At 42.1% G+C, this 23,649-nt stretch overlaps 1 protein-coding gene across 2 annotated transcripts in view; it reads right to left on the bottom strand.

Moving 5' to 3' along the window:
- LOC144489647 (solute carrier family 12 member 9) overlaps positions 1-23,649 on the bottom strand; it is a 97,555-nt gene that overhangs the window by 40,416 nt on the left and 33,490 nt on the right. For both annotated transcript variants that reach the window (XM_078207507.1, XM_078207516.1), the window contains exons 7-8: positions 18,599-18,756; positions 12,891-12,973 (exon numbers count right to left, since the gene is read on the bottom strand). In XM_078207507.1, coding sequence (XP_078063633.1) covers positions 12,891-12,973; positions 18,599-18,756 — 241 coding nt within the window. The remainder of the gene's footprint in view (positions 1-12,890; positions 12,974-18,598; positions 18,757-23,649) is intronic.

Here is a 23,649-nt window from a genome sequence, read left to right as displayed (position 1 = left end):
TGCCATACTGGATAAAGGAGAATATTTGAGCTCAAGTTGGGGCAGAGATAAGAGTGAATCACCATTGTCAACTGCCACTGTATCAGGTTTGGACAACTCGAATGTTAATCCTGCAGTCATGTAACTGAACGTACCCGTCAGGGATTGCTGTATAACCTGAACGTAGCCCATCTGTCAGGGGAGAAACTTCCAAAATACCAGAAGCATCTGAAACAACTGAACCATCATAGCTCAACGTCTTCTAATGCAGCAAAAGTACTGGACTTCTTCCAGCTTCCAAGTCCACCTGAGAACCAATCTCCCGGCTGTTCACCTACAAGAGGCCTCACAGTTTTGTGAAAATCCTTCACTTCAACTAAAATATCAACTCAAATATGACATGAAAATTCAATTTGTATAATTACTGCTTTAACCTCATCTGTATCTAATCTTTGCGTGCATGATAGTGAGTGAGACAAGCGATTGAGACGTTGGCTGAATTTTTCTAGCCATTCCCACCGGCAGGATCTTCCAGTCCCGATGACGGCAACACCCCCGCTACAGGTTCCCCAGCAGCCGAGGGTGTGAACAATGGAAAAATCCATTGGCTACAGCGAGGCTGGAAGATCCTGCTGCCAACCAATGGTGGGCCACCTGCACAAAACAAGCTGCAGAGGGAGTGGGAGATCCAGCCCATTGCATTTTAAACATCCGGGGCAAGCATGTGATGATAAATAACCTTCATTTTAAATAGTCGAAAAGCCTGCTGCTGGAATTTATTTTTAAATAAGGAGAAATCAAACTGAGGGCAAGTCAATACACACACCTTACACACTAACATCCGAACTACCAACTGAAAGGGATACCACAAACTCTATCCGTAACACTCATGAACATCTACAACTTGGTATCGCTAGGCAAAGTCATACTACTTGGACCGCATAGCTTCTAGTGGTGGCTCTTTCTAACCCAGTGTGGCTTCACTCACATACAACTTTGATGTTAATCCAGAGATGCCAGAAGGTTGGGTAAGATGAGTGCCCTTCGTGTAAGCTATCAGTTGTATTTATTGTTCCCTAAAATACCAAGTGCAATGGGATGAAGGCAATCTGAACAGTGGTCGTGCAGAGTATGAATCTTACATCAAAAACAAGCCGATTTAATCGAAAACCTCAATGGAGAAGCAGTTCCAGGTATTGATTAACGAAGGCTTGAAAGCACGTTGTGAAATGGCACTAGTTTTGTATCAGGCTAGAAGCTCAGACTGTCTGCTTAATCGTTTGAAGCCGGAAAAATGATCAAGTGGGAAGCTAGGCTGCAGCACTGAGGGAATGGAAAATATCCTAAATTAACAAATAATCCAATCCAAAAATGACAGGATTCTTGTTTTTTTAAGGCAATACGAAGAGTACCTTTTATTTTTTGTGCATTGGGGAAGGGAATTATAATGAGTTTAAATGGTGGGAACCTCTCAACTCTGACCACTCAGTAGATTACTTAGTACTAGGATATATACATCTATCCATAAAAATGTTAAATGCCCAGTACCTAGTGTATACTCAAGGTGGTCCTGAGGGACAAGTGCGTATTATGTATGAAAGGATTTCCATTTGCCTTCAATCTGACTGTCGATTATGGCCATGACTGAATTGAATATGTTAGTGCCTTCATAAACTTAATTTCAAATAGAGGACTTCAATCTGGAAACTACTAAGAGTTAGAAACTTGACTGACAAGTAGAGATCTCATTCCTTTCTCTCATCTTCTGTTTATTTTATTCAATATTTTGCTAAAGTGTTAATGATGTTCTCCCAGAGCTTTGATTCTTTGAGCACAGGGTATAAAGTGGAATTCATTAAAGTAGAGAGCGTTCACTCACTCCCATTGCTGCTGCGTAATCTTAAAGCCCACCTCCCTGCCTCCCATAATGTCTGAATTCCCTCGTGACATTTAGTAGAGCAGCTCAACTGATTTTCTTTTTGCCTTTTCTAATCTTAGCATTGCCACAGACTGTTTATGGAAGAGCTGTGAGGCACTAAGTCATATCCACATGAAACAGGCCAGAGAGGTTACATTCAATCATTGTGAATTGGTGTTGCTTACTTTTGTACGGTCTTCAATAACACTGGGGAATTGGATTACAGATTTCTCTTTTGCAAACAGCATCCGGAACGCTGCTGTTATTAGGAAGAGCCAGGGTGAAACTGGGTAATGTTTTATACTGTATTTTAAATCATGACCATATCTTACACAGAAATGGTGAAACTATCTATCACTGTTTCTCATAAAACTACAAACGCATAATGTCATTAGATAAATCACTTCAAAAACCTTTTAAAAGGTTTATCGCGTTACTTTATGTTTGAGAGAAGCAAGGCCGTGAGGGGATTTCAACACTAGGAGGAACTGAACATCAGAGAAGAAGCATTCAATAAAAAGATCATGTGTTCCATCATGTCAAACACTGCAGATAAGTCAAGAAAGATGAGCAGGGATAAGAATGTAAAAGCAGTTTACTATTGAAATGGAACGAGATTGCAGAACTCACAGGTACAGAGGGATCTTCGTGTCCTTGTAGAGTTCCATCATAAGGTCAGAAGTAGGATGTTTGCTAATGATTACATGTTGAGCACCATTCACAACTCCTCAGATACCGAAGCAGTCCGTGTCCAAATGCAGCAAAGACCTGGACAATATCCAGGTTTGGACTGACAAGCGGCAAGTATCGTTCACGCCACACAAGTGCTAGGCAATGACCATCTCCAAGAATAGAGAATCTAATCATCGTTCCTTGACATTGAATGGTGTTACCATCACTGAATCCCCCACCATCATCCTGGGCATTACCATTAACCAGAAATTCAACTGGACCAGCTATATAAATACTGTGGCTACAAGAGCATGTCAGAGGCTAGGAATCCTCCAGCGAGTAACTCACCTCCTGACTCCCCAAAGCCTGTACACCATCTACAAGACACCAGTCAGGAGTGTGATGGAATGCCCTCCACTTGCCTGAATGGGTGTAACTCTAACACTACTCAAGAAGCTTGACACCATTCAGGACAAAGCAGCCCTCCTTCCACAAACCATCTACTCATCCACCACCAACACACAGTAGCAGCAGTATGTACCATCGACAAGATGCACTGCAGGAACTCATCAAGGCTCCCTAGACAGTACCTTCCAAACCCACAACCACTACCATTGAGAAAGACAAGGGCAGCAGATACATTGAAATACCACCACAGGGTCAAAATCCTGGAACTTCCTCCCTACCAATACCATGGATATACCTACACCATATGGACTGCAGCAGATCATGAAGGCAACTCACCACCACCTTCGAGAGCAATTAGGGATGGGCAATAAATATTGGCCTAGCCAGTGAAGCCCGCATCCCTTGAATGAATAAAAGTCAGAAAGTTAGTATGCAGTTGCAGCAAGTGATTAGGTAGGCAAATGTAAAACTGGGCAAGGTTAATGCATAGAAAGTAATTATACTTTGTACGATCAGAAACAGTGGAGCAACATATCTTAAGGTTCCCTGTCTGCAAGTTATATATAGAGGTACATCTGGCATTTTCAGATTATTATGAATGAAAGAGACACCCATGACCTGGAGGTTAAAGACTGGCTTAAAAAAAAAAATTCTAGATGTCACCCCACTGCGTTATGAATCTACAGGGCTGCAGATTTATGAAAAACTGTGGCTCAGCAAAGAACTTTCTCAGAAGACTAAGGAAATTTGGCATGTCAGCTACGACTCTCACCAACTTTTACAGATGCACCATAGAAAGCATTCTTTCTGGTTATATCATAGCTGGGTATGGCTCCTGCTCTGCCCAAGACCGCAAGGAACTACAAAAGGTCGTGAATGTAGCCCAATCCATCATACAAACCAGCCTCCCATCCATTGACTCTGTCTACACTTCCCGCAGCCTCGGCAAAGCAGACGGCATAATTAATGATCCCACGCACCCCAGACATTCTCTCTTCCACCTTCTTCCATCGGGAAAAAATACAAAAGTCTGAGGTCACGTACAAACCGACTCAAGAACAGCTTCTTTCCTGCTGCTATCAGACTTTCGAATGGACTTACCTTGCATTAAGTTGATCTTTCTCTACAATCTAGCCATGACTATAAAACTACATTCCACACTCTCTCGTTTCCTTCTCTATGAATGGTATGTTTTGTCTGTATAGCGCGCAAGAAACAATACTTTTCACTGTATGTTAATACATGTGACAATAATAAATCAAATCAAATCAAACCGGGTGAAATAGCTTTCCAAGTTCACAGAAGCATTGACAATGGCAAGTTTAATCTTGAATGCTTTCTCATATGGGTCTGTTGCAGACGCAAAGCTGCAGCTACAAGATGTCCTATTCAAGACAGTTCTAGTTTTTTTGATTCCATATGTGATGATTTTCCAATTCTCAAATACCAAACGTGGTACAGGTTTGAAATATATTAAGAGATAACCGTGTGATTGGGCAAAACATAATACAAATCTTAGCTGGACTCTTATATGAAGCAACGCTGAGAACTAAATGTGGGGACTGGACAAATTAGCTTGTTTGCAAATCTCCAGAGACCTGCTTTCTGAATAATTTAATCTATTTGAACGGTTACAATTCGAGTCTTTATTTTAGTTTCCCAACCCATCTAACTTTTCTCGAGATGTCTTCACTAAAAATTGCTTCTCATGTTTGAAGTTAGCTGTCGGATCCTTTTCATTCATATGGGCAATGTGATGCAAATAAATATTTAAAAATTTACCTATGTTACCCTTTACTTTAAAATGGAAACACCCAGTGGAAAGGTAATGAGGAGGAAATGGTATTTGTGGAGGAAAATGGAGGACCTGGGATCCAACATTCGGCACTGTTCACCCTTCACAAACGCCCAGCACATCAAAACAATAACATATCAAGGTGCTTGAAGAAAAGGGACAAATATAGGATGAGGAGGAGGCAGAGACAGGAGAGGTGACAGACTGGAGGGAAAATAACCTGGAATGTTGATTAGAAATCGACTATAACAGGGATGCACTCATAAATACTGAAGAAAGCTATGATCTTAACAGTTGTTGCAAATATCTAGTCAATGGTTCATGTCTTTAGAATATAAACTAACTGTAGAAAATGGGATATTGCAATTAAAGCCAGCTTGGAACCTATTACATTTAAAAGGTTGGGCCATTTTTAGAAATTAACAGCTAAACAGGCAAGGTGATTAAATGCTCGGCTTTACAGATTGTCAGAATACCTCAGGAAATGGCACTTCAAAAGATGACCCAAGTTTGTCTGATAAAGTCAGAATAGAAGATATAAAACAGCAGGTGGGCTTACTCAGCTGAAGAGCTGGATACATAATCCCTGCACTGCATTCAACAATAATGGCAGTCCAGAGATGCATTTTTGTTTTGAAACCTCCAGGTACGTTAGTTTAAAATCATTTTGTAATCTCTGAAAGGTTGTAAAACTAATTTACTTCATCAGATCAAAAAATAAATTGTAAATGAGAGGTAATTAACTTAAATGAGGGATAATTAACTTAAAGGTCAGTTTGAGATCAACCAAAGCAGGCAACTTCGTCATGGAGATGGGTGGAGCATAGGAACATTCTCCGATTTCAATTTGTCTGGGCAAGAATGTTTAGTTGCAGCTTGGAACTGGTGTGTGCAGCCTGCAGCTCACAGAGAATTTAGCCAAACTAAGTGAGAGTTAGATAGACCTACACTGTAACAGAGAAAAACACTAACTTCAACATTGACCATGTGGAAGGCGGCTGAGGTTCCATTCACAGATTGAGAGGGAACAGAAGTTGGAAAATGGCCTACTTTGAATCTTGTAGGAGAATCTATAATGGTCCTCAGTGTCTTATTGCAAAACGTAAGATTTTGATAATACTACAAATGTTTAGGGTTTGTTGTTGGTCTGTAACATCTCTGGATCTTATTGTTTAACCGCTTTTTAAATTAGATAATTTGGTTTGAATTTCTGTTAGTGAGACAATGGGCAATCGAGGTAGTTGGGATACTTTACAGGATGGCAGCTATTGCTTGTGAAAAACTACACTTAATAGCTTGATGACTTGAAGTTACTTGAGAGTGCGGATTCAGCAGCTCTATGCTGTAATTAAGAGTCTTTTTAAAAAATCAGCCTTGAAGGAACAGTTAAAAGGAGTCCCAACTTGGGGTGACATGATGGGGGCGATTTTACCAGAATTTGGTAGTTGTTGTTTCCGGCGAGAAAACCGGTGTGTTTCTCTCCAGAGCTGACCACAATGTGTCACCAAACACAGCTGGGCATGATTCACACCATCATGTAGAGGGGCAAAGCCTCAACACGCCGGCAAAGCCCAGTTGCACTGAGATCGGGGGCGCCACGTTTAAAGGGTGCCCCAATCTGAACCTGAACAACCCTCCCCCCCCCGCCCACAACAGAAATCTTAGGGGCTCCGCCCCACCCCCAACCTGATTGGAGTCAGCACTCACACCACTTCCCCCTCCCCCGACCAGAGCCAGCACTTCTTCAATCAGGGGGTTTGGGGTGGGCTAGAAGGCACCTCCCATCTCTTCCGTCCGCCCCCCCACCCCCCCCAGAACATTGGACTCTTTGCCCCTGACCCCCCACTCACATAGGCCATCGCCAGCATTTCAGCTCCAACATCTGCTCCCGGCAACCACCACATGCAAATGAATTCCCCCTCCTGCAGATCCGCCCTGGCACGACCTCTTGGCACAGGCATGATACCAACCTGTGCTGGGGCAGTGCCAAGTGACATTGCCTGGCCCTGTCCCTCTCCCCAGGGGCGATACTAAACCTTTATGTCCCCAGGGCATCCCTTCAACAGGTTCACGTCTAGGTGAGAAGTGGATAAAAGTTGGAAAATTGGAAAAACAATTGCCTGTGCTGGCAATGCTCATGGAATCCCAGGAACTTGAGGGGTAAGGAACTTCCATATTGTCTTCACTGTTTTCTGTCATGTAAACCTTGCTTAATAAATTTTACTGATTCATAAATACTAGTTACTCATACCTTGTAGATCAGGCACAACCAAGGACCATATTCTTAATTTCTGAGATTTTAATTGGAAGGGTTTTATACCTTGCAACCCTAAAATCTTACAAAGAGTAACCTCTGATTTTTAAAGGCCACAAATAATAAAGCATTCCATAAATTGAGTACGTTAAAGAGACTGATAAATCTCTAGATAGTAAAAATATCAAGGGATATGAAAATAATGCAGGAGAAAGGTTTTGAGGTAGACCAGCCATGATCTAATTTAATGATGGAGTAGGCTCAAGGGGCTGAATGGCCTCATTCTGCTCCTGTTTCTTATGATCTGAAGCTGAATTTGCTTGGAAGTATTGAAAAGTAACCACAAAAAAAGACTGAGGCTTCCACTGTTAAGCGAGGGTAAATGAAAGTTTCACCTCTGAGAATAGCTGGTGTTGAGGAGAATTCTCTAGAGGACTGCAGCATACTTATGGGTGTTCCCTATAGAAATAAATAACTTTAAGATTGATGTGTCTTAGAATGGAATTCTTGGGGGAAGTAAGAAGTAAACCTGAATGCACAACGTGTAGTTATAGGCTATAGAGTGTTAACCTAATCATATTGAAGTTTTAAAAAAATGTACAATAATGTTTGTTTTGAAGAAAGGTCAAGTAAAGTTTATTTATTAGTCACAAGAAAGGCTTACATTAACACTGCAATGAAGTTACTGTGAAATTCCCCTAGTCGCCACAGTCCGGCACCTGTTCGGGTCAATGTACCTAACCAGCACGTCTTTCAGAATGCGGGTGGAAACTGGAGTACCCGGAGGAAACCCACGCAGACACAGGGAGAATGTGCAAACTCCACACAGACAGTGACCCAAGCTGGGAATCGAACCTGGGTCCCCGGTGCTGTGAAGCAGCAATGCTAATCACTGTGCTACCATGCCGCCCCAAATCCTGCAGTGTAGTTCCATTGGAGAGAACAAGGGCCGGAATCTTACCACGGTTCATGCCGGTGGGATTTTCCCATCCCGCCACAGCGAACGGAGATTTGGCTGGCCGTCAAATTCTCCGACCTTGCCGCAGTGGGAGCATGACATGAACGGCCGGTAAGATCAAACCCAAGGCGTTTGGATTTTTATTTAAATATTGACGGTTCCTAACCAGATTGTAACGTAGTAAGTGATGTCTCCAATGAGAACAAAATAAAATTAATGAATTCTGACCTGATAATTGGTGACTAGTAAAATTGCTTTTCTTTGAATAAAGGTTACATTGACCCCCGAGCATTGATGATATTATCAAGCTTCAGAAACAAAAATCTGATACTAAACTATAACAAGTTCTGCAGGATCTTTGATCTGCTGGTTGTCTGAGATGCGAACGCAAAATAGTTATTCAATAAACCGCAACACTGGCCAAAGATCCAAGATCTCTCTCCTCATTTAGTTAAAGAATTTCTACAAATAATTGCTGCAAACTGAGCTGTTGAAGCTTTTTTTCTAAAAAAGGAAACAATTGCCTGGTCAAGATGCAGTTAAACCAGGAGGACTGCACGGAGGTGTCAAAATAGAGACAAATTAATATTACCAGACACATTAATCATTAGTCCAACATAATGAAATTACACCAGACCCTACGGTTACATTTGGAATGGTTATCTTTACTTGGCTCGACCATATAATTTTTTCTGTACGTCAGCTTCCACATTTATCATTCAATGCATTTCCGAGCACACAGAGGAACAAATGAGTGACATGAGGCTTTCAAATCTCAGGTGGCTGAGAACAACTTATTAGGTTCTGAAAATGATTGTCAATTCACTGCTGTAAAGAGCAATTCCTTATAGTGCTTTTCGTTCGACCATTTAAGCAAGGGAAAATTTCAGTTGATTTTAATCTTCCAAGTGCACAATATATGCTCGAATGCAGAGCAAACTCAACACATCTCCTGATTTTTGACACATTTATGTTGCTGCAATAAATTTACATCTACTGATTTTTGAAAGACCACAAATAATGCAGTGCTCCATAAACATAACATCGAAACTCAAGAAATTACGGTATGTGCCAATCTGAAAACGCCGAGAGGAGTGATTAAATTCCGCCATGATATTCTCTGGCTCGAAAATTAATAAATGGATGATGCTGAGAAAATCTGAGGTAGACCTGGGGCTCTATTTTCACAAAGGAGATCTAAAGATATTTGAGACAGGTGTGCAAAGGCAACCATGTACAGTTATCGAAGAACAGTCCTTGCAACACGGGTATCAATTTAGGCTCGGAACATGATTGCCAAATGCAGCTAATTTTTACACTGTGAGGTACTAAGACTGAATCAAAGGAACTATTGACAAGCTAAAATGCTTAATTTGTTTGAGAACATGAAAAATTGGAGCAGGCCATTCGGCCCTTTGAGTCTGCTCTGTCATTCAATAGGTTGTGGCTGATCATCAAACTAAACTACACCTTCTTGCATCATCCCCATATCCCTTAAAAGTATCCCAGAATCTATTGATTTTGATCTTGAACATCCTCAATAGCATTCACGTCTAACTAAACGATAGAAGTTTACACCGCAGGAGGAGGCCTACCAAGTCATCACGTCCGTGCTTTCTTTGCTGGAGCACTTCAAAACTAATCGCACTGCCCTGTTCCTTCCCCGTGGCTCTGCAACTTTCTCAGCTTCAAATAGTTGTCCAGTTTTTCCATTAAAGTTGAGATCTGCTTCAACCAGTCTGTCACAAAGCATTCCATACTCCATGCTACAGCATGGTGGCACAGTGGTTAGTACTACTGCCTCATAGTGCCAGGCACCAGAGTTCGAATCCAGCCTCGGATGACGGTGTGGAGTTAGCACATTCTCCCCGTGTCTGCGTGGGTTTTCTCCGGCTGCTCCGGTTTCCTCCCACAATCTAAAGATGTGCGGGTTAGATGGATTGGCCATGCTAAATTGTCCCTTAGTGTCAGGGAGATTAGCAGGATAAATGCGTGGGGTTATGAGAATAGGGCCTGGGTAGGGTTGTGGTCGGTGCAGGTTCGATGGGTCGAAAGGCCTCCTTCTGCACTGTAGGGATTCTATGATACTTTATAGAAATAGATTCCTCTTAACCTCACTCTCCATGATCATTGTAAATTGATGAACCCCCACCCCCATCACCAACTCCAAAAGGAAATAATATTTCCCTAATCTCTCCTCTCTTCCTCACTTTCTCTGCTCTTGTGGAAAGAATCGCAGTATCTCAAACCTCACATTAGAACAATTGTTCTCAATTCTTGGCATCACTGTGGTTAATCTTTGCTGAATGTTCTCTATGGCTTTAATGGCCTTTCTATAATAATAAAAAAACTATGTTGCAGTTTCTAATATCTTGTATGCTGGATTGCTGCAAACTGTGCCTTCAACCTGCCAATATATTCAATCTTTAATAAAATGTAAAGTTTGAATCAGTACACGAACTGCACTGTTATTGATGTTAACTTGCCGACTTTGATAAATATTGTTGCCACCAAAAACTCAAATGACCAATGAAATCTATACTCTAATCATTCAATAGATATAATTTAACTTTTACCACCAATCACTAAAGGAGCTATGTCATTTAGAACATTGACCCAACTCAACTCTGTGATAACTAATTACTTCATAAAAAGTGTCATTAACCATCTTCTATCCAATTTGACAATGAATTCTATTGATTTCTGACAATATTAAACCTCCATCAGTATTAAGTACTATAATATTTTCTTGCTCACAAAATTGATCTCAACTATTTATTTCAACTACTTACTAGTTATTTACTGAGAGAGAACAAACATCTCTGCACTGGGAAAGAATACAAATTCCAGTTTTGATGGATGGCAATTATATAAAGATGGAGTTGATTTGTTTAGATCTTCACATATTTGATCCTAATTTAGTAGGAAGATTAAAGCAGTTTCCTTCTATAGCGTCATTCATTCCACATTTGGCCCCCACACTGTTGAAATCTTGATCTCAAAACAGCAGATTGCACAATGGAAGAATTGTGCTTCCACTGGGCAGCGAGGGTGGGCATGAAGAGGCTTGAAGGCCTATCAACCGCCACATTGAAAGTAGATTGTCCACCCTGCAGTAAACTAAACGAGAAGATTCTTCACCACAACCTTCTCCAGGACAATTAGGGAACGCTAATACATGTTCGCCTTCGCAGTCATTGGGCCAGATTTTACCATGGCATTGCGCCCGTTTTCGGGCACGAAAATGTGGTAAAGTCAGGCATGAGGCAAGTAGCGCGATCCGGGTCCATCTCGGCGCCGGTTCCCCCTTTACCAAGGTTCGAAAATGGCCACAATTGGGACCGCGTCTGAAACAGACGCAACGGACAATTAAATGCATTTGCATGCATTTAAATTGACAATGGGCTGCACGCCCAACTTTATCAGCACTTCCCCCTTTACTACCGTGTTCCCCCATCCAGAATCGGGATGAAACACTCATGCTCCATAAAAGTCCGATTCGGGCGCTCCAGTTAGTGAGGCGGTAGGTGCCTAGCTTCTGCCTGAGATCAGTGGGGGGGGGGGTGGGGGCCCACTCTGCCTGAAATCAGTGGGGGGAGCAAGGGGGGTCTGTGCCATTCTGCCTAAGATGAGTGGGGGGCAAGGGGCGTCCGCTGCCACTCTGCCTGAGATCAGTGGGGGGCAAAGGGTGGTCCAATGCACTCTGCCCGAGAACGGGTGAGGGGTGGGGGGGGGGGAGATAAGGGGTTCAGTAATATTTGGGGGGTGGGGCAATGTCTGTGGGGGGTGAGGGGGGTGGCATTTGCCAGCCTGGGAGGGAAGTGGCATGGGAGCCGCATTCTATCATTTTTTTTCTGCTCATGCCCATTTGGAGGCGCCAATTGGAGCTGCAGGATTTCGGGCACATTAAGCCCCGCCCACAGGCTTGTGCAGTGCGATTCGGATTCGCTGATATTTTTGCGAGTAGCGTGTATGGGGGCGCCTCGGAACTGGTCTAAAAGTCGGATCTGAAACACTCCCAGTTTCAAGTCCGCCCAAGACTTAGAACCAAAATGGTAAAATAGGGTCCGTAGAGTCTTACAGCACAAAGAGGTCCTTTGGCCCATCGTGCCTGCGCCAGCCAGTGAGCACCTATCTATTCTCGTGCCATATAATGAGGGAACAAAAAAGTAAACATTTATCAATTTAAAAAACTGAACAATCCTGGCGTGCACCATAATACAATATTTTCAGAATATTTCTTTTTTTAAAAAAATTCATTCATGGAACTTGGGCAATAAATGCTGGCTAGCCAGTGACGCCCATTGCTAGTTGCCCAAGGGCAGTTGAGAGTCAATCATATGGCTGTGGCTCTGGAGTCACATGCAGGCCAGACCAGGTAAAGATGGCAGATTTCCTTCCCTAAAGGACATTAGTGAACCAGATAGGTTTTTCCAACCATCGACAATGGTTCCATGGTCAACAAATTCCACCATCTGCCATGGGGGGGATTCGAACTCGGGTCCCCAGAACATTAGCTGAGTTTGTGGATAATAACGTTAGGCCATTGCCTCAGTTTAAGCATTTTGAACTGTACAGAAGCGTCCACACAAATCTAAAGTACGTTTTAAAAATAGGTCACATTGGTCTAGGCAGCCCTACAAGTTTTCCAATAGATGCAATAAAACTGTCTGACCTTGTTTTTAAGTGGCCTTGTAGGTAAAAACAACTGAATCAAATATATATTCTAGTCTTCTAAAAGTGTTTAATCAGTAACAAAATCTGAATTTATGTCAGATTGCAGAATATTGAAACAACAGATACTGAATTATTTTACATGCTGTCCCACAACGGACAACAGAGCTATCCCGTAAATTAAGTTTTATTTGTGACTTCCATCGCATTAAAACAAACACATATAAAGTACCTGTACTAACACCCATGAAATCAGTACAGCAGCCCAAGGATTTCCACCTCGTGAAGTTTTCTTCGCAGGCATGAGAAGTTTACCTAAATTAATGAAAACAAACAGAGGAATCAAATTTAGTACCAATAATTCTCTCACTTAAATTTGTTTTCCAAAATCAGCGTTTAAATTGAGTATATGAAGAAATAAGTAACAAATGATAAAGCAGCAGACAAATGAGTACATCACAGTTCATGATCCCCCATCTTCAAGCTGAATGAGTAGAACACATCCCATAATTGCAGCTTTCTTTATAACTGCAAGGATTTAATTCACAATAGCAAAGCAGTAAACAGAGACAAGGATGTTGCAATTACATCATGGGATAATTAGTCCATAAGCACATTCATCTGAATTTTCTATTTTCAGTATTTGGAAATAAAGTGGAGGGGCTTCAATTAAATAAAACAAACTCACAACCATAACAAAATTTCAGTGCTGGCAATTATAAAGGACTAGTTCAGGTTAAGAGGTTCAGATGATACTGTGGCGAATACAGAAATTTCTCTCGTGTTTAACGTACTGGCAAAGCACAGCCGCAACCCAGAATTCAAGATGGATTCCGTTTGTCCGAGGGATTCTATTCAGTTCAATCACGTGGACTCTGAAATCACACTGGGTTAAACATGGGGTTCAATTGGTTAAACTGACTAAATCTTTGGGAGAGAAAAAAAAAGATTCTTGCAGAAACAGCAGCTCTTACTGGATTAATTTTGCAAAGTTATTTTCACACTGTTTTTCCCACTCTCCAATTCAGAAACATTACTGTAAAATGTTAAAAGCATTTTTGAAAGCCTCAGTTATTCATCATCAGTGATTAAACCGCTAAATGCAAGAGGAAACAGTCAGTGTGAAGCTAAAAGCTAATGAACAATATTCAGAATAGGTTACGGCGCGAATAATCATTGTTAATGACTGGAATTAGACTCAAAAAGTAATCACAGCTGGTCCAGAATCTCACTCCAGGTGCTGAGGAAGGTAATATGTCTTCATGTGTAATGCCTCACTGAAACATACATTTCATCGCAGGCGAGGGACAAAGTCCTGGTTCGGAACTTCTCTGAGAAATTCCATCTTTTCCATTACTTCACAAGTGATTTAACTTTAACACTACCTGTATATTCTGCAAAAAAAAGGTTTCATGTTTGATCCAATTAACCACCATTCTTAGCATATAATTTGTAAATGATAATTGAGATGACCGAAGTGTAGCAATTGTCTCCCTCTCCTGTGTTTTGAGCATAATTCCGAGCTGACCATATTCATTTCAAATACCATGAAAAGACTGAGGCAATTTATAAATGATGTTCAATCTGTTGAATTGCTTGTGTGGTTGAAAGAAAAAAAAATTTAATGACCGGTGAACAATTTTGCAGGAACAGGATAATGAAGATGCAGCTGTTATTTTTCTTGCGTTGCCAGCTTATATAAACGGCAGGCAAAATAATTAGAGTTGTGGCCTGATTGAAACAAATAACTGGAATTGTTCAAATAGACTTGGAAGATAATTCTAAGGAGGAGAACGCTGTGAAAATCTCCAGCAGCATGAATAATTAATTATGCAGGCAAGCAACTGAGGGAAGGGATGCTGCAAACAAAATGCACATAGCGAGGTTATCTTTGTCGAACCATTTGATTTATTATTGTCACATGTATTTGTGTACAGTGAAGAGTATTATTTCTTGCGCTATATAGACAATGCATACCATTCATAGAGAAGGAAAAGAGAGGGTGCAGAATGTAGTGTTAAAGTCATAGCTAGGGTGTAGAGAAAGATCAACTTAATATAAGGTAGGTCCATTCAAAAGTCTGATGGCAGCAGGATAGAAGCTGTTCTTGAGTCGGTCGGTACGTAATCTCAGATCTTTCTCCTGATGGAAGGAGGTGGAAGAGAGAATGTCCGGGATGCGTGGGGTCCTTAATTATGCTGGTTGATGCCGACGTTGGACTGGGGGGTAAGCATATAAGAATCTCACAACAGCATGCGTCTTAACCTGGTGTTGTGAGACTTCTTACAGTGTAGACAGAGTCAATGGATGGGAGACTGGTTTGCGTGATGGACGGGGCTACGTTCGCAACCTTTTGCAGCACAGTGGTTAGCACTGCTGCCTTACAGCACCCAGGGACCCGGGTTCGATTCCTAGCTTGGGTCACTGTCTGTGCAGAGTCTGGATGTTCTCCCCGTGTCTGCATGGGTTTCCTCCCACAGTCTGAAAGACGTGGTTAGGTACATTGGCCATGCTAAATCCTCCCTCAGTGTACCCGAACAGACGACGGAGCGTGGTGACTAGGGGATTTTCACAGTAATTTCATTGCAATGTTAATGTAAGCCTACTTGTGACTAATAAATAAACTTTAACTTTAAACTTTTACTTTTGTAGTTTCTTTGCCCACTATTTCAACAGTTGTTCTGGTCTGGGACACCGGTATTGCTGTTTGGGTGGAGAATTATTATCTGCAAGAATGAAGCCTTGTTTTAAACGGAGAGGGCAAAGTAGCTCCATAAGGTACATTCAAATATTTTTATTAATCATCTGTGAAGCTAAATGAAAAACAAAAGTTGAAAATCTATGTATTTGGTCATTGAGGCAGGGTTGATAATGAGATTTGTGGTAGAAGATTTAACATTTCTGGCATAAAGTACGTCACAGATATCTCCCTGATGGGTTAAGGGTGATCTCAGCAAGAATAATTCAACAAACAAACATGCATGGTCCTGTGAAATCTGTGGGATTTTTCTATCAGACACCATTAAAACCTTTCTTCCCAACATCTGCACTCTTCAGGGACGCAAAATAATGAGAATGAATTGTAGACCAGTTAGACTGAAACATACTCATCCCAACTGAACACATTATTACATTTCTGCAAAATTCTCATTTTAAGAAAAAAGGGATTGGAAGACCATTTCACTCATGGATTCAAAAGCACAGGTGTAGGAATATTGGGTCAAGGCCAGAATCATCTTGGACATGTTCTCCCTCTCCCCACTGACTGATCGATTATTTCACTGATGCATTCATACAAGAATGAGAGGAGGATGCTTGGCAGAATCTTTCCCAAGTAAAAAGTCAATGGGTAGAGTTTTCCCAATTAATTTCTAAGTTCCATAAGGCTGTGAAAACGAGAGTCCTCCATGATGGTATTCTCAGCTAACTTAGCACTGCAATCTTCCAGCACTCCTGGCAAATTTTTTGACAGCTTGGAGCTGGTGTAGCTGAAATACACTGGTGAAGCCAGCTTCAGAGCACTCGGGTGCCATTGTGCAGGATGTCCCAACCTGCCATTGAACAAGGAGACTTTCTCCCACCCCACCCCCCAAAACTGGCAATGGACCACCGCCCCCCCCCCCCCCCCCCCCAACTTCATTGGCAGCATTGTTACCCCTCACAACGACACATCGGAGGCCAGCATCTAGAACCTCCTGACCAGTCCGCCGGCGGATCCCAGACATACACCTCCCTCCACTACAATCCTCCCCCCTCACTAGATAGGCCCCCCATCATTGTGCACCTACCCCCCCTCTCTCCCCCCCATCATCTTGGCCCCCACCCCCACAGCACTGCCCCAGCACACTCAGTGCCCAATCAGGCACTGCCACTGTGCCTGATGGGCACTGTCCAGGCATTGCCTGGCCATGGCCAACCAACCAGGGGCATCAATGGCCTCCGATCCCCCTGGCGTGGTCATGCCGCCTGGTTTCCTCTACTGCACAGAAATAGTGATTCTCGCCAGCGAAGTTGGAAGCATCCAGGAAGGGGGGGGGGGGGGGGGAGCGGAAGCTGTGCCGGAGCCACTAATTGTATCTACATGCAGTCTAATGGGAATGGGCTTGGTGCCCTTTCTCAGTGCGAAGCTGTTCTCGCCAGTAAAATGGGGTTGGGAAGATAGCAATTGACACAAATCGGATTTTTGGCCTTATGCTATCTACCTGGCTCGCCACGCTGATCGACAGTGCGGTGAGCTGGTAAGATTGCACCCAATAACTTCAGGAAAATGAGGTGGGAAGGAGGAATGGCAGTTTCAAGGAATAAAAAAATGCTATGCTTCTCTGATATTGCAGACTCTTTCAGCTAAGCTTTGACGGGAAGACTGAATAAGGTTCCCCTGCATATTAACTTCACAGGTGTGACTTTCTCTTTAGATGGTTCCCTGTCTGGAAGTCAGGTGGGATGCGGGGGGGGGGGCGGTTAGGGGGAAAAGGGACTTCACAGCAACAGGTAGGGAGACCACAACCGTTACTGGAAGCATGTGTGGGGCAACGTGGGGGCTGATCCCTAACCCGAAACCTGACAGGAAAGTATGCCTGCTTCTCTTGGCCCCTAAGCAGAGCTGTAAATGTACTTTCCTTCACTCTGTCTCCCTTCAGCTACTGGGTTTGCTAAGACTAGGGAAACCTGGCTGGGAAATCTACCCAGCTGATCCGAAGCTATCAGCTTCATGAAAATAATTGAAATGCCAACCCGCCCGAGAGCGAGTTGACCACCCATCCCTTGTACCACTTCAATTTTTAAAATGTTAACATTTGACCCAATCCTAATCCACCCACTTTTGAAGGGGGGGGGGGGATGTTAAAGTTCATCCCTTTATCTTGGCCTCCTTCCACTTCAATCTGCTGAATTGTCTCGTCCTCAAGTCTTGTGCCTTCAAATCTTTGTGGACTTGTTTGTAGCTGAAATCATTTCATTTTTCAGATCTATGTTAACAGCATGAATTTTGTCTGCTTCTGGTCTCAATGTTAAATCACATTACAGGTCAATCAAGTTCATTCCTCTGCACATTGCCGAGACTAATCCTATTCCCTTGCTTAATTGGCATATTCTTCATATTTATCCTTTTCAAACTTCAATCTAATTCCCTCTTAAAATAAGTTATAAGCCCTGCTTCAACAATGGTTTGGTGACAAAATATTCCAAACTCAAACCACTCTGAAGATCTATTTCCTAACTTGCTTTTTAATTCTGTGATTATATTAAATTTGTGACTCATTACTATCTCACTGATCAGAGGAAATAACTAATCTCCATTTACCTCATCCAGAAGACCATCACCAAGTCACTTTGACCTCTAAACCTTTGTTTTTACAAAGTGCCTACATTTCTGAAGTGTGTCTTCATAACTTGTGCTCAGTAACATCTCTATGAACCCACACTGTACCTTTTTATTTATTCTTCCTGGAATATAAAAATCTTAAACGTGTAATGCGTGATTCTTAACTTATTCTTGCTCTCTAAATGCATCACCTCATACTTTTCTACACTGAACGACATTTCCTATCCCTCTGCCAATTCTGTTTGCTTGCCCTCTGCAGTCTTTCAAATCTACATACACAGTTAAAAGAAATCTCCAGCCTTCAAAACTACATGGGCGGAATTCTCCAGCCGCGCTGGTCTAAAAGCTGGAAATTCCTGCCCAACTGTCAACGGGGTTTCACATTGTCCGCAACCCGCCCACTAAAATTTCACTTGCGGGCGGGATGGGAGAATTCCAGCCTATGTCTTTCTCCCCATAAAAGGATTGAACATAACTGCATTTCACCCAGTTTTTTGGAATTGCTCTGAGTGACAGGACATATAATAATACCATGCACCTGTGAACTCAGCTGATCCCTCTAAGGTTGTCTCAATACACAACTGTTTTTCAAAAAAAAAGGGAAGAAAACAACTTGCCAAATATATCGTCCTTTGCAAGTGCGTAAAGAATTCGGGAAGCTCCAATCAGATTGCTCATCGAAGCTGATAAAGTTGAAGAGTAGATTCCAATGATGACGAAGGGGTGCCAGACATTAATGTCTTTGAGGAAGTCATAATCCTTTTGAAGCAGCAATCTTAAAAACAATAAGAGAAAGAAAAATCATACTCAGATGCTCGGGTGGAATTCAATCTCGGATACCAAATAAACAATCTTGTCCAGTGAAATGCAAAGTTAGAAACCACAATGGGCAGAAAAATGCCTGGCATATAAACTTGGAATGGGACAACTTCCAGACGGTTCTGTAAACAGGAGGCCGGAATTCTCCGGCCACTTCACACCGCTGCCCAGAGAGGACGGAGAATTCAGTGCTCAACCAAATCTCCGTTCACTACAGCGGGGCCAGAGAATCCCGCTGGTGCGAGTGGCTGGAGAATCCCACCCAGATGCAAGTTTGGACAGAGTCAAGGACACGAGGAATGATTGTCTGGAGAAATTTTGCGCTGCTGTTCCACCGACTGTTTTGAACAATAATTTCCTCCCTCTACTTTAAGACGGACAATTCCACAGGCGCCAGTCACCCTTTATATCTTACCCATGTGACCATTGTTCAAACGTGATCCACAGCAGAAGATGCAAGTGGACCACACCTAGTTTGTCCTCTCCCAACTTCCACACTATCCAGCGAGAGAGATGGGGTGGCAGTCAGAAACAGGAACACCAATCATTTGTGTTTTCCTTTGCTAACTTGGGGTTCCAAGGCCAATTGTATCCCTCCCGGCTATTATTCCCGTTGCAATTAGGTCACTCAATAGATCAAACAAACAAACATGAACCCGATAGCTCTTGATTGGTATGGATTAGCTGTCACTGCCATTAGAACTATCTATCTATTAAGGGAACTAATTACCTAATGTAGTAACAATCTTAAATTTTGACGGAATAAAATTATGATGCACTAATAAATCATACTATGTATGAGCAATGATGTTTATAAAGCATCTAATCTTGGCATCATAAGCCACCTTTAGATTAAATATATAGGGGGTGCATGGAATGACACTCTTACACGGTTAGTAAATACGGCTCAGTTACTTTACTTTGGAAAACCTTCCGAAGTAGAATATTTGAGACCAATCTTAACCAGAATGCCTTAACAAGCCATCAAAAGAGCTTAAAATAATTGCATCTTCCAACTTCAGTTCTGAAATGCTACAGGTCAGCATTTCTAAGTGCAGCTAATAAAACTAATGATGCACACAAGGCACATCCAGGAAAGTGGAAGTATGCCATTCAATTTTCATTATCCTATTTGTGCATCTAAAATTTCATGTATCCAGTCTCCCACGTGGCATGCATACTTATGAACAAAAGGTTTTCATGACAGGCCATCTAAAAAATGATTCACAATTACTGTAGACATTCAAAGCTGCACGTGTCCCCAAAATTGGTTTTCCAACTGGACTATTGCTTGAAGCCAAATATAATAAAAAAAACTAAAAAAAAAACTCCAATGTTCTTTTGTTTAACAAAATATATTCTATACATCACTTTGTGATTTTATTTATTGCACAAGACATTTTTCAGGCACAATGCTTCCTGCAGAAAATAAATGTCTGCCTCAAGAGTTATAGACAATATAATGACCGTGGCTCAAAGTAACATTTTTCAGACCTTTCGCACAACCTTGAAACCTACTTTCCCCATACAAAAAAAAAACATGATTTTGGTTCATGCTTTTTCAACCTCGGTATAACTAATTAGCTCGGAAAAAAAGATGACATTTATTTTCAGGGACAAAGGTGGAAGTGTTGCCAAAACTGCCGCCTGCATTTGTCCACATAACATTTCAGCTGCAGGAAGAAAAATAATTGGGTGCGAAGTGCTTTGGGATATTGAGAATGTGAAAAATCACTAAATTAATGCAAGCTCTTCCCCGCTTTTCTTTCGAACATTGCGAAGTAAAGCGATGCAATGAAATATGAAGTTCTCTTTGCAGAAATAGAAGAAACCAGTTTGGCTTGAACCCACAATAATGAAGCAAAATGGAGACGAAGCCAAGTGAAATGTAATTGATCAGCGTGATGAGACGGTAAGATCACGGGAGGGGTGAAAAACCAGGTTTCTTGACTCTCGCGATATTACCGGCCCTGTTAAGTTGGCGTAATCCCGGGCGCAAGGCTGATTTAATCATTTATAAGTTCATTTGAATATGATCAGCGAGCCCAGGACGCAATCATCCAGGCTCACTTGCCTTATTGGCCTCGTTGGTGGAGGTCCTCACCGTCGAGGATCACATATGGTCCCCCGCCAACGGGGACCATACGTGATGGCCTCTCTGGTGGAACCAGAGATCATTGAAGCCCCCCCACCCCGGGTGGTCGGGGACAGAGGTGGGCAGTGCCCCTTAGGCAGTGCCAGCCCAGCCCTACAAGCCTAGGATGCTGGCAATGCCAGCCTGGCACCCAGACACTGCCCACTGGGCACCGAGCAGTGCCAAGGGGTGGGGCCAGGCCTTAAGGGGAGGTAGCGCATGGGGGCTGCGCACTTTGCAATCTGCCAGGGCGGTGATCGACTGCGGGGGGTGCGAAGTCCAGGAGGAGTGGCAATCTCCTAATGCACGATGCGCTGTGCAATATGCACAACTTGCACAATAGCGCCCTGTAGCAGCCAGCGTGAATGGACTCCATCCACTCCCCCTACTTGTGAGAATCACACTTTGCCTCATTTATTTTTCTCAGTGTCATAAGATTTGTTTTTTTTTCTCTCGCCGAAAGAAAAAGGGTCTGAAACTCTCCGGTTTTCACACTCATTTCGCAGTTAGAGTGTTTTGGTAAGATCACCTCCAGGCTTTCTGAAATAGCATCAATGTAAAAACAGATTGCATGGAATTCTTGTTACTCCATTCTTAATTGTAAAACGTAATATTTGCCCAGTGTAATTAAAGGATAACTTTCTAAATGCTGTATAGTCTAAGAACGATCGAGTCTGATCTTACTGAAAAAAACCCAGCGTCTCCATGATGCACTTAGCCATTATTTTTAACAACCTACTGCATTTGCTCATTAACTACCTTTTAAATTTGCCACAGTAAATGGAGTTTGGTGTGGTGATTTTATTAAGTGTGATAAACTGTTAATGCAATGCCGATCATTGTGTCGGCCTCAAATCTGAACCATTTAAATTGTGGAGAATCATTCCTTCAGTTGCCAAATTGTTCTTAGAGATTATACAAATGTCAAATTATAAATTTAATAAATGTCTTATTTTTCCTTCTTTTTGCCCCCCCCCTCCCCTCAACAACGTCCTTTCCTTTGCCTCATTTCTCTTTCTGTAACCAATTTGATTCTAATTTACTCTCATTCGCAGGTGTTCTTTTTCTCCCCCCCTCACTCCTTAAATTGGTTAAGATACATGACTGGTTCCAGGTGTCCCATTATCAGCTCACATTTCCAGCAAATTACAACAACTTTTAAAAACAGAATGGTGCCGAAAACTCTAACTAATGGCGCACAGCCGAATAAAGGCAAAATACTGCAGATGCTGGAGTCTGAAACAAAAACAGAAAAATGCTGGAGAATCTGACATTTCTGCTGACAGATCGTCCATAGTTTCCATTAAAATCCACCGACTCTCACAGCTAACCTCGACTACAGCTCTTCACATCCCACATCCTGCAAGGACTCCATCCCATTGTCACACAGAGGGAGAGAGAGAGACAGGCACATAGACAGGCAGGGGCCGAGGGAGACACAGACAGATAGAGCAGGGGCAGAGAGAAAAAGAGGGGAGATGGGGCTAATCAAAAGACACAGCAGTTGAAAGACCTTCAGGCTACAGAAGCTAAATACAGGCAGATAAATTTGCATCACTTAGATGCATAAGTATCCTGAGAAATTGGCTTTGAACTAGTTAGTCCATATAAAGCTACCAGGCCTCAAGTGAATCGACTCAGAGAATAGAAGATCCAGGCAGGAACAGACAGACAGTGTTGTTCACCACTCTGGGGTCTCCAGATGTTGACAACATTGTCCAAGACAAGTGAGGTCACTAACCCTACTCCAGCCATTCAGGAGGATGAGATCATGCACATTCCTGGAATCATTAAAACTATGACCATAGCAGTGAAAAAGTGAAAATTATTAATAATAAACAGAACTATATCCATGTCAGAAATGAACAAATAGATCCAATCACCAAGATTGGTTACATCATAAACGACGTAGTTTATCTAATTACACCAGGCTACCCCCACCCTGGCCACTTCAGGCCAACAATGTTAATAAGTCACAAGTCCACTAAAACACACTTGAATTCATGCAAATTTCTACTTTAAAAACTAGGTAGTTAGCCAGATGCCAACTTATTACTTTGTTAAAAGTTCGAATAAACATGCAGCAGTTTAATTTGCATTTACAATTCACAGACTAACTAGAGTGCAGTATTTTGAACTGAGACAAAGATTTATGCCACATGAAATAAGGTTTGTTCAAAGCTAAACAAAGGGGTTAGTTGAAATATTGATGAAAGACCCTAAAGAAATTGTACATGTACACAGCAAACCATCACTATAATTCTTTGAGGGGTCCAGTTTGAATTAGAAAAAAAACAGCAATTCGCGATTAAACCCCATCTATCAAATGATAATGGAGCTCCCTCCAAGATCACGAGAAAAAATTGGGTTGCACAGGAGAGATTTAGGAGTAAGGTCCTATTGTATTTATCCTGAATGCACTTCTTTAAATTGAGAACAGCTTCATTCCTTACAATCGTTTATTGTTTAATCCTGTACAGAAAATCTGTACTCATCCCTGACATTTGCCCAACCAACCAACAAAAAAAGAGATCGACATTTATACAAGTGCGTATTAATTTCAAAATTACCAAAAACATTGTACAGAAAAGCAAATGGAAGCAAAATAAACAATGTCACCACAACCTTTAATAGCTGAGATTAATTACATTATGGAGGCATTTAGAATTTGTGTCAGAGACAGAAGCAGAGAGTGAGAAGCAGAGGGGGATGGGG

This window comes from Mustelus asterias, chromosome 3 (genome assembly GCF_964213995.1).
Source record: "Mustelus asterias chromosome 3, sMusAst1.hap1.1, whole genome shotgun sequence".
Classification (NCBI taxonomy): domain Eukaryota; kingdom Metazoa; phylum Chordata; class Chondrichthyes; order Carcharhiniformes; family Triakidae; genus Mustelus; species Mustelus asterias.
Note: the sequence above shows the minus strand (reverse complement) of the source record. Positions and strands in the feature narration are given on the sequence as shown.